Source organism: Pelodiscus sinensis, chromosome 24, assembly GCF_049634645.1.
Source record: "Pelodiscus sinensis isolate JC-2024 chromosome 24, ASM4963464v1, whole genome shotgun sequence".
NCBI classification, from domain to species: Eukaryota; Metazoa; Chordata; order Testudines; family Trionychidae; genus Pelodiscus; species Pelodiscus sinensis.
In genome coordinates, this window is record NC_134734.1 from 9,853,222 (window position 1) to 9,865,163 (window position 11,942).

Sequence of the window (11,942 nt, forward strand, 5' to 3'; positions counted from 1 at the left end):
GGGTGAGGGAGAAAGCCTGGGGCAGCTGGTTTCACAGGGTTCCTTTGCCCACAACTGAGATAGAGCCAGCTCTGGAGGGGGGCAGCACCAGGCCAGGGGTCACTGGGGAACCAGCCACCATTCCTCAGAGGTGGCTGCAGCTCAGTGCCAGGCGAGGGACCCCTGTGTTTAGTATGAGAGGAGTTCCCGTCTTTGTCTGCCTGGAAGGCTATGGCCTGTTCTGGGGTGTGTGTCAAGCTAGAGTGTGAAGAAGCTGCCCCCATTCAGGTTCTCTGAGCAGTGATGACTGCAGGGTGCAGCAGGGGAGACTTGATCCTAGTAGCCCAGGGAGGGGGCACTCCGGGAAGGGCGGACAGTGGCAGGGCTGCACCCACTGGCCAGAAGAAGACTGTTTCTTCTGTCCTTGTCAATGATTCCTGGGGTCTGCCCCTAAGGCCCCCTCTAATTCAGGGGCCCCATCCCCTTTCCCCATCTTTTTGGGTACCTTTCCTCAATTAGTTGTCTTTCTCTCAAGACCAGCAGCCCTGCGGGGTGTGCAGCTGCTGGGGAAGGCAGTTGACCCAGTCAAGGCATTATTTTTTCTGCCATCAGCCACTCGTTTATGCTGTGTGCCCCCCCTTTTGCTTTGTTTTTCACTCTCCCCCTAAATCAACAGGGTACTAGCCATGAATGCCTCATATGTTCTCTTAATGTTTGGGAGCAATCAGCTGGGGCATCCTCTTGTGATTGCGTTACACACAGACAAGAAGAGAAACTTAGTCAAGGGCAGGATATGTCTTCACTAGCTCGGCCAATCAGGTACACATTTTTCACAGGGAGGGTGATTAATCAGCAGGGCCAATTACCCTCAAGGTGTGCCATCTTTTCCATCATGTGTGTCCATGCAGTGTGGGTAGTCCAGGCAATCCAAGCCAGGACTGCTTTGCAAGCGGGACACCCCTGAGAACTGTCTGTCCGGGGTGGGGGTCGGGACCCTTTAAGCACAGCCCTCGGCTAGCCTGAGACAGCATCTCCACGCTCTAAGTCCTCCTCTGATGCCCTGCCGGCACTGCTTCCAGCCATCCTTAACCCCGCTTCAGGGTCCACTTAATGTGGACGCGCTAGTTCGAATTAGCAAAACGCTAATTCGAACTAGTTTTTATTTCTAGATGCATTAGTTTGAATTAGCTTAGTTCGAATTAACTAATTTGAACTAAGCTAGTTTGAATTAGCGCTGTAGTGTAGGCATACCCTCATTTCTATTTGCCTTGGGAGGGCTTAGCCCACAGTGGGAGCATGATCATATTTTCATGGCCTTGTGCATGGTGCTTGCAGAGCCTCAAAGAAAAGGCAAATGTCTGGATCCAGCTAGAGTCCCATCTGCTACTCATCTTCCAACTGCCCCTTGAAGGTCAGCATATGCACATCACTTCCAAGCTGGCTCGCTGCAGTAAATGCCAGGATCCAAACCCTCAGGGATCCCTTGCAGCATCCTCCTCAGCTGTCGAGTCCATGGGGCAGGAGAAATAATTTGGCAGAGTAAAAAGGAGCAAACTTCCAGCGAGGAGGAAAGCCCCTGCTACAGTGAAAGAGGCCGTGTAGTCCCCAGTCATGTCCCGAAGCCAACCTACAACATACAGTACTTTGGGTTATCTAGAACATATTGCATGCATCACCTAGAACTCATATTATCTAATTGATTGGATGGCCCAGAACATGCAATTCTTTGTGTTACCTAGAATGCACTACATGTGTTACCTGGGACCCATAATATTGAAGTCTCTAGACATTCAAGAACATATCCATCTTTGAGTTATCTAGCGTACAATTTGCATGACCTAGAACCCCAAAATGCCTCATTGCCTAGACATCCTGCATGGGGTATCTAGAAAATACTTTATGTGTCACCTAAACCACAGATGGACCACAAGATATACAGTGATGGGGCACCTTATAGTCTAACAGATATATTGGAGCATAAGCTTTATACTCCAATATATCTGTTAATCTATAAGGTGCCACAGGACTTCTCATTGTTCTTGCAGATTCAGACTAACATGGCTACCACTCTGATACAAAATGATGGTTAACCTAGAAAGTTCTGTGTACCCTGCTTTTGCCTCTTGTCTTATACTTAGATGATGAAGGTTTTGGGGGAGGGATCATCACTGGACTCTACACTGTACTTATCACAGTTGGGTCCCAGTTCAGGTCAAGGGCTCCTACATTACTTATCACAGTTGGGTCCCAGTTCAGGTCAAGGGCTCCTACATTACTTATCACAGTTGAGTCCCAGTTCAGGACAAGGGCTCCCACATCTACAGTAATAAAAACTATCACTGATAACATTCTAGCTACCTTGCCTCCACCAGGCATTAGCCAACACGATTTAGGCTAGATAGACCCAGAGAGGCTTATAGGCTATCTAGAACCCATTTGTTAGAAATACATAGAACCCCAAATACCACTATTTAGCTTCCAGGTTTGGACCATATAATTAGGGCTTTTTAGAGTTGTTAGTCCTACCTAGAGTCCAGAACTCTACAGCCTAGCTTCCCTGATGGGTACCCCCTTTAGCCCATAGGGCTATTTAGGTAATAGGGCTATTTAGGCAATAGGGCTAAATAGGGCTATTTAGGCAATGTGAGGGATTGGGAACCTAGAACATGTTGTTCAACTAGAACCTAGGTCCAGGATCTATCTCTTTACCATTTCCTTATTTTGAGGGAAGGTTTAGTTCAGGTGGTTACCCGTAACTGGAGGATTGTCTTCCTTCTTCTCCACGCCCCCCGCCCCAGCCCTCTAAGAAGCTAGAGCAAGGCATTCATTCAAGATAGGCTGAGAACATAGGATGGGGTGCCCAGCTGACACAAGATTGGAAGGGGAGACAGTGGCCATATTAACTGAGACTGTAGAGGATGGTCCACCATTGCAGCCTGGAAGGAGGGAATTGTGAGTCTGGCAAACCCACAAAGGGGGGAAGTCAGGGTGTAGGATAGTGAATAGGGGCCTGTGAGCTGGAACCTGGAGCAGAGAGCAGTCTGGGTTACCCTTCCAGCCCTGGGGGATGTTGTGTTGCCCAGACAAAGGAAGGTGGACCACCTGCCTGTGGCCATTGTCTGGAGACACCTCGGGGGCTAAGTCACGAAGAGGAGGCTGCAGCAACTGAAGCAAGAGAGAGGGGATGCAGCACGAGAAAGAGGACAGCAGAAGGCAGAGGCATCAGCCCTAGCAGAGAGCTATTCCCCAAAGTGAGCAGAAGAAGGCGCCCACAAGCGGTGAGCAGACTTTCCTACCACCATTCCCTGTGTGCCATAGCTACTCCTAGGTGAGCCAGTCCTGCACAAGCGCTTCTAAAACAATCACACATTCTTAGACCCTGACAACACAGCTTTGCCTCCCTTGCGCTAGGGCCGTGGTCCCCAACACGGTGCCCAGGTGCTCGGGGCTGGCCTGCCCCCGGACACATGGCGCACGGTGAGCGCCGGCCCCGGGCGCGCAGTGCTTGGCGGGGTGGGGGCGCCGGCCCCGGGCGTGCGGTGCTTGCGGGGGAGCGCTGGCCCCGGGCGCGCGGCGCTTGCGGGGGGGGGGGCGCTGGCCCCGGGCGCGCAGCCCTTGGAGGGGGCACCGGCCCCGGGCGCGTGGCTCTGGGGGGGCCCCGCCCCCGGGCATGCGGCTATAGGAGGGGCCGCCCCCGGGCATGCAGCTATGGGGGGGCCGCCCCCGGGCGCGCAAGTGTCCCCGCCCCCTGGCGCCCCGCGGGCGAACGGCCACACCCCCTGGCGCCCGACAACCTCAAAAGGTTGGGGACCACTGCGCTAGGGGAATTGTTCAGGAGTACCAGGGAAAGGCAAGAAGAAAAGCAATGGGACCAAGATTCAAAAGGAGGGGAAAGTCCATATAATCCTCAGGAGGGGTTTTTGGTGACAGTGCTCTCTGGAGAAAGGTGTGGAATTGTGGGCAAAGGAATTGCCTCTTATTTGATTCCTCCTTGGGGTTCAGACAAATGGACGTTCACCTGCCTCCTTCCTCATTTTCCCTCCTTGCAACAAGCCTCCCAAACACTGGCTAAACTGTCTAGGTCCAAAAATGCAGGGGGAGGCGGGAGAAGGGGGGGAGGGATGGAAGGAAACAGAGTCTGGATCCTTACCGGAAAGAGGGGCCCCCACAAGGGAACCAGCACTCTCTATCATTTGCATGAGCCCGATGCCCTCCATGATGTGCACTGTTCCCACAATCTCTGCCAGGCCGGAGAACTGGAGGGGTACCAGAGCACCAGCGAAGAAGCCGTAGCAGATGCAGAGGCCCATCAGGAGAGGGTAGCTCCGCCCCAGTGGCACGAGGGCTATAGAGAGGCCTGTCAGGATGGTCCAGAGAGTCAGGCTGTGAACCAGGCGGAGGGCTAAACGGTCGGCCAGCCAGCCACCTGCCACGCGGCCACACAAGTCAGCCACTGAGGCAGAAGACATGAGGAAGGCGGCTTGGTATTCGTCAAAGCCAAGCTCCCGGGCGTGGGGCACCAGGTGAATGTACGGCACATAGTAGCCAGTGTCCACTAAGACAAAGGCAATGGCAAAAATAAGAAAGGGACCATGGCAGGCCAAGCGCAGCCGGCGGAGGGAGGAGAGGGCCTGGAGCGGCAGCCAGCAGGCTTCCGGAGCAGCCACATTGCCCTCCAGCTCTAAGGGTCTCAGCAGGGCGCCAGCAGCCACCAGATTGAAGGAGACACCGGCCATGATGAGCAGGGCTCCCCGCCAGGCATAAGTGTCCACCAGCACCTGGAAGAGTGGGGAGAAAGCGAAGGAGGCCAGGCCGGCCCCTGAGACGGCCAGGCCCATGGCGAATGTCCGGCGCTTGGTGAAGTACCGGGCCACAGAAGCCAAAGAAGGCGTGAAGACCAAAGACCAGCCCAGACCTGCAGTGGGGACAGAAAGGCAACAAGACCAGAACCAGGACGACTGGCCTGGGTGGGTCTAGTACAGGTGCTGGGCAGGTGGGAGACATAAGAACATAAGCATGGCCAGATTGGGTCCATCTAGCCCAGTGTCCTGTCTTCCTACTGTGGCCAATGTCAGGTGCCTCAGAAGGAATGAACAGAGCAGGGAATCAGCAAGTGATTCATCCCCGATTGTCCATTCCTAGCTTCTGGCAGACAGATGCTTGGGATACCATCCCTGCCCATCCTGACTAACAGCCATTGATGGACCTATCCTCCATGAATTTATCTAGCTCTTTTTTGAATCCTGTTAAAGTCCTGGTCTTCACAACATCCTCTGGCAAGGAGTTCCACAGGTTGACTGTGTGTTGCATGAAGAAATATTTCCTTGTGTTTGTTTTAAATCTGCTACCTATTAATTTAATTTGGTGACCCTTACTTCTTATGTTTTGGGAACAAGTAAACAACTTTTGCTTATTCACTTTCTCCACACCAGTCATGATTTTACAGAAACCTTAGTCATCGCCTTTCCAAGCCAAAAAGTCCCAGTCTTACTAATTTCTCCTCACATGGCAGCCATTCCAGACCCCTCATTATTTTTGTTGCCCTTTTCTGAACTTCTTCCAATGCCAAGGTATCTATTTCAGATGAGGCAACCACATCTGTACACAGTATTCAAGATGGGGGCATGCCATGGATTTATATCGAGGCAGTAAGATATCTCTGCCTCATTCTCTATCCCTTTCTTAATGAGTCCTAATATTCTGTTTGGTAGACTGGGAAGGATGGCACATGGAACAGAGGGAAAACTGACATCGGCTGGGCCATTGTCCAGGGTGTCTAGCCCATTAGCACTGGAGTAGGGGTGGGACCATTAACATTTAGAGACGCCATGTCAAGTCTGGTCTGGGATGGGAGGGACTCCTGTGACTGGGGGGTCTAGGTATTGGTTGCACTGCACTGGATTCTAGGCATTTTCTCTGTCCTTTCTCCAGGTGCCCAGTGTGCACATCTTGCCTGGGATCTGACTGACTGCCCCATCTGGAGAACTGGTCTATCCTGGGCTAGTTGAGAGATTGGGCCAAGGCCACTCTAGGTCACGCTCGTGAGCATGTAGATCAGGGCTAGAGCAACCATGGATGATCTAGAACAGAGGGTTCTAGATCTGGGAAGGGTCAGTAGAACCCAGGCCACAGGCTCCACACAGGTCATGAACCATAGACATGGGATGGAAGAGGAGGTTCTCCACTGCATAGAGTGCCATGGTCTAGCTCGACCACCAGGTATGGGCTGGATGGAGAATAGGCAGAAGTGATGGACCAGGAGGCCAGGTTAGGTGGTTCCCCTCTTGGTCTTAATGTCCAGAACCTGGGAGGAAGAATGGCTGGAGAACCCTACAATGACTCTAACCTCAAGGCATGAACGTGTATGTACCACAGAACAATCTCAGAGCTGCCAGATGCCAGGATTTTACTCAGAAGACTCCATTTTCCAGGCATCTATGGGCCAGACCTTTGGAAACCCCATGGTGCACCGGGCTACCCAGAAGCCCTTGCTCCCAACCTGGAGAAGGGACACTTCTGGGGGAAACTGAGGCAGGGGCTCAGGGTGGAACCTACCTGAAAGTAGCCCGATACTGAGGTACAGGTGGGTCAGGCAAGTGGCAAAGGAAGCCAGGAGCATGCCCAGCCCTGAGAGGAAGCCCCCGGCCATCACCACAGGGCGTGCGCCATACTGGGTGCTGAGGGTACTGCCCACTGGACCTGCAGGGGACAGCAGAGAGAAGCCAGTTGAGGCCCCGTTACATGTCAGTACAGCTGACTCTGTGGGAGGTGTGCGGTTGGGAGTGGGCCTGTCCCAGGAGAGGACGCTGTGGGAATGGGGCAGAGGCGGCAGCTCGGGGTGGGCATGCCTGGCTACTCCATACCTGCCCACTTACCCCTCCCTTCAGCATCCGTCACTCACCCCCCAGTTGCAGCACGGCAATCCCGATGGACGTCACCCAGGACACCCGTCCTGACAGCTCCCCAAAGTACCCCATGAACTCCACGAAGAAGATGCCGAAGCAGCGGATCACCCCGAAAACCAGTGCCGACTGCAGGAAGCCAGCCAGCACCACCATCCAGCCCCAGCCTCCATCAGGGGGCTGCAGGGGCACAGGGTGTGCCATGGGGTCCTCCCTCGCTGTTTCCTGGAGGCGGGAGATCAAAGTGGAGGCAGAGGGAGAGGGGTTGAAGAACAAAACAGCAGAAGGGAAAGAGATGCTGGTTAGGCCCTGACCTTTAATGCTGCTGGTGACAGGGAATCTAGCCCTCAATTCCTGAGACGAAGCTGGGTAAACTGAGGAACAGAGCCTCCTGACAGTAACTCAGCACAACAGCTGAAAATGCAATGCAGGAGTCCAGGGACTTAACTTCTTTTACTAACTCACCAGTCCTCATTTCCCTCCCAGAGCTGGGAAGAAAACCCAGGAGTCCTGGCTCCTAGCCCTCCTGCTCTGACCACCAGCCACAGGGAAAGAACCCAGGAATCTGGTTCCCAGCCACCCAGTTGCTATGCTCAGCGGGTACTACCTCCTGGTCTGCCCTGAGCCCTTGGAGTCCCGGGAACACCAGGACAGCCTGGGAGCCAGGGCTGAAGACTGTGTGTAGGGCAGAGCAGGGGGCACTTGGATCACACAGCAAGTGTGTGTGTGTGGGGGGGACAAAGTCCATCTTGTGTCCTTAAGAATTTTCTCTCCCCACCCCCGCCCCTGAGTCTGGCCACTGGCCCCCTTCCCTGGGCCATTCGCTTTAAGAACATGATAGAGTCGTGGTTGTCACCCTGGCTCTGAGAGGGGGGCTGGTGGGTTAGAGCTGGGGCTGCTGGGAGCCAGGATGCCTCTTCCCCACTCTGATTGTTCTTTCCTCATTTATTTATTTTTCTTTGTGACTCTTTGCAGGGATTATTACAGTTCTAGGGCTCACAAGCTCTAAGTGTTATTCATACTAATGAGGTGCTCTGGGGACCAGTTAATCGCACCAGTTATTTGCACGAGTTTGTGCAATGCTCTGCAGTGGGGTGATGCAGCACAATATTGAGTGGCTCATTTGCACTCATTAGTCTGCTCATTTTTTTCTAATCCAGTGTTTCCCAAATAGTACTCTGCAGAACCCTGAGGTTCCACGAAGTGAAAGGGTTCTGTGACAACCGGATCACTCCTTCCTGGAAAGACTGGGCAAGCCAGGTGGTTGCCCAAGGCCACTATTTTCAAGGGGCCAGCAACCGCCACAATCTTAGGGGAGGGCTGCCAGGTTTTGTTTTTTTTGCTGGAGTTTTCCCACTTTTTGGGGGAGGGGGGATCGACCAGTTTCCCCCAGCAGTTTTTTTTAAAGGGTTCTGTGGCCAAATAAAATTGGGAAACACTGCTCTAGTCCAGATAAGTGGAGCATGAAGGGGCGGGGGGGAGACAAGAGTCTGAGTTTGTGGCAGACTACTGAAATAGGATGCTATCCCTTTAAATCAGTGGTCACCAACCAGTAGATTGGGATCTACTGGTAGATCTTGGAGCCTCTGAGAGGTGATCCTGGTTTGGCCAAGAGGCTTTCAAGTGCTGGCACTTCAGCTGCTCTCCCTAGACTGTGGTGCATCTCCTGCCCTTTGCCATGGAGCTGTCCCCTCAGAAGCCTCCAGGCAGGGGAGGGTGAGGGCTCATGCCAAGGTGCCCCCTCCCCCACCCTGTATCCTATCTCCACAGAGCAGACAGGGGGCACAACAGGACTTGGGATAGAGTTTGCTGGCTACTTTAAGGAATGGGCATGGGGTGAGCCTGCCTTAGCCCCCCTGCACCATCCCCCAAGAGCCACCTAAGATAAGCAGTACCCAGCTGGAGACCACATCCCAAACTCCTACCCCAGTCATAAACTTCCTCCAGCACCTCAAGCCCCTGCCCCAGCCCTGGGCACCCCTGCATCCAAATGCTCTCCCAGAGCCTGCATCTAGAACCTCCTTGGGCACCCCATCTGCCTGCCCCAAGTTCAGCTCAGGGCCCCTCTTGCACACCAAATCCATCAGAGCCTGCACCTCAACCTCTGCCCCTGCCTGGTGAAAGTGAGGGGGGGTGGGAGAAGGAGGAAGGATGGAGTGAGAACGGAGAGGGGCCTCAGAAGGGGCACAAAGAAGGCAGGGAAAAGGGTGTTTGGGTTTGAGGTACATTGCACTTAAATTCAAATAGTGATCTCATGCTTTAAAAGGCTGGAGACCACTGCTTTAAAGGGTTCATCTGCCCTCTAGTGGTGCTGGCTGGGTTCTGCAACCTGCCTGCCCTAGCTCCAGGGTGGCAGCGTGCGTGGCCCTAAGCCTGTTTCCTGGCTGGTTAGTCAGTCATTGGAATTATGTGCTGCAGTGCAGGGTGAGGGGTCTTTGAACATGCAGCCACCCCATCCCAGAGGTGGCCACATCTCAGCACCAGGCAAGGGGTCCCTGTATAATCAGATTCCCTGCTCCAGAGGTGGCTGCATCTCAGTGCCGTGTGAGGGGTCCCTGTGTGACCAGCTGCTCAGACCCAGAGGTGGCTGCATCTCAGTGCAAGGCAAGGGGGTATGCTCAACTACTTGGGTCCAGAGTGGGCTGCATGTCAGCACCCTTCAGTGACCCCTAGTTTTTGTGCTATGGGAAGGACTAAATATTTATTTTCTTCACAGCAGTCATGATTTCATAGACAGCATTCATATTCCCCCTTTAGCCATCTCTTTTCCAAGCTAAACAGTCCTGGTCTTATTAATCTGTCCTTGTAAAACAGCCATTCCACACCCCTCATCAATTTTGTTTCCCTTTTTTAAACCCTTTCTAATTCCAGTAGATCTATTTTGAACTGGGGCAACCACACTTGCCTGCAGCATTCACGATATGGATGTACCATGGATTCATGTGGAGACGTTATCTTGTCTATCCCTTTCTTAATTCCCAACACTGGTGTTAGCATTTTTGAGTGCTACCACACCCTGACTGGATGTTTCTGGAGAATGTTCAATGACTCCCAAGCTCTCAAGCGGAAACAGCTAATTTATCCCCATCATTTTATACATACTATTGGGATTATGTTTTCCAACATCCATGACTTTGCATTGATCAACATTGAATTTCATTTATAGCACCGTCACCCAGCCTTTTGAGATCCTTTTGAAGTTCTTCACTGTCTGTTCCCAACTTGACTTGCATGACCTGTTTTGTAGCAGCAGCAGATTTCATCCCCACACTGTTTATCCCTTTCTCCATATCATTTATGAATAGGTTGAAGAGGATTGGTCCTCATATGTACCCCTGCAGGACACCATTAGTTACCTCGTTCCATTCTGAAAACTATTTCTCCATATCCTTTGTTTCCTATATTTTAACCAGTTACCAATCCATGAGAGGACCTTCCCTCTTATCCTATGACAGCCTACTTTGCTTAAGAGCCTTTGGTGAGGGAACTTGTCAAAGGCTTTCTGGAAATCTAAGTACACTATATCCACTGGATCCTCCTTGTCCATGTTTGTTGACACCCCCTCCTCCCCAGAATTCCATTAGTGAGGCATGATTTCCCTTTACAGAAACCATGTTGACTTTTCCCCAACAAATTTTAGTAATTTTTGGGTCTGACAATTCTGATCTTTAGTTTCAATCAATTTGCCCAATACTGAAGTTAAACTTACCAGCCTATAGCTGCCAGGATCCTCGGGAGCTCTTTTAAGAAACTAGTGTCGCACTAGCTATCTGCCAGTCATTTGATACATAAGCTGATTTAAAGGATAGGTTACAAACCAAGGTTAGCAGTTCTGCAATTTCATATTTGAGTTGTTTTAGAACTCTTGCATGACTACCATCTGGTTCTGATAACTTGTTATTGTTTAGTTGATCAGTTTGTTCCAAAACCTCTTCTCATCACACTTAAAACTGGGACAGTTCCTCAGATTTGTCACCTAAAAAGAATGCCTCAGGTTTTCAGATGAAAAAACAAGTATTGTTTCTCAGCAATGGCTTTATTGAGTGGATTTTTAGCAGTTTGTCCATTAATCCCATGAATTGATTATTCCTGCTTCTGGTGTCTTTGGCTGGCCTTTCTTCAAATTCCTTTTTGGCTTTTCTCATATTTCTACACGAGCTGCCAGAGTTTATGCTCCTGTCTATTTTCCTGAATAGGATTCAATTTCCACTTTATGCCTCTCACTGCTTTTACTTTGCCGTTTAGCCATAGGCATTTTTGGTCCCCTTGTTTTTTAATTTAGGAGTGTGCATGCCAATGGAGCCTCTATTACATGTCTTCAGAAGTTTGCATGCAGCTTGCATGGCTTCCAGTATAGCCATCTTGCTCCAGAGGTGGCTGCATTTCAATGCCAAGCAAGGGGTCCCTGTGTAACCAGCCACACCCCTCCCCCAGAGGTGGTCACATCTTGGTGCTGGGCAAGGGGGCTCCTGAATAAACAGCAGCCTGGAAAAAGAAGGATTCCAAAGGACAGATGCATTGTCCTAGACAGTGGAGAGAAGCCAGGCTCATATGGAAAGTCCAGGACAAACTCCAGCCCTGCTACTAAAGAAACTCAGTATCTGTCTGCTTGGTGCTCAGGAGAACCTTGACCCAGTGGGTTAGGGAAGGGGAACGGGAACTGGTGAATTGGGGGGCACGGGTGGAGAACCAGGACTCCTGGGTTCCATTACTAGGTGTGTCCTATACTTGAATTGATCCTTTTTCTTGCTTCACCCCTATCTTCTACAAATCAACTACTGGGAGGTTTTGCACAATCTTTAGGGAAATATCTGTTAATCATCCAGCTCCACAACTGATAATATTTACCCTCTCTGGCTCCCTGCCCCCACAGAGACCTGTTAAATTCCACCAGCAAAAACTCTACTTTCAGACTGTTTTGCCTTGAGGCACTTTGAACCTTTGTCCTGCCTGTGTGGGAGGGGGGAGGAGGGAGCGGGGAAGAGGACAGGGGCACACACAGGGGAATTTCAGTTGCTTCCAAGGTGAATCTTCAATCACCTTCTTCTCATGCTCTGGTTT

General features: G+C 51.6%; 1 protein-coding gene across 2 annotated transcripts; it reads right to left on the minus strand.

The window, feature by feature from the left end:
• Nucleotides 1–759: 759 nt before the first annotated feature.
• LOC102447035 (monocarboxylate transporter 13-like) lies at nt 760–11,841 on the minus strand. Of its 2 annotated transcripts, none has more exons than XM_075908003.1 (5): nt 10,591–11,841; nt 6,881–7,106; nt 6,535–6,678; nt 4,130–4,894; nt 760–1,606 (listed from the first exon to the last, which is right to left on the minus strand). In XM_075908003.1, exons 2-5 carry the CDS (start codon nt 7,083–7,085, stop codon nt 1,452–1,454), a joined length of 1,269 nt encoding a protein of 422 aa, XP_075764118.1. In that variant the 5' UTR covers nt 7,086–7,106; nt 10,591–11,841; the 3' UTR covers nt 760–1,451. The 2 variants fall into 2 exon arrangements, with proteins under 2 accessions (XP_075764118.1, XP_006112194.2); XM_006112132.4 differs by lacking the exon at nt 10,591–11,841 and adding an exon at nt 7,489–7,795.
• Between the last annotated feature and the right edge of the window lie 101 nt (nt 11,842–11,942).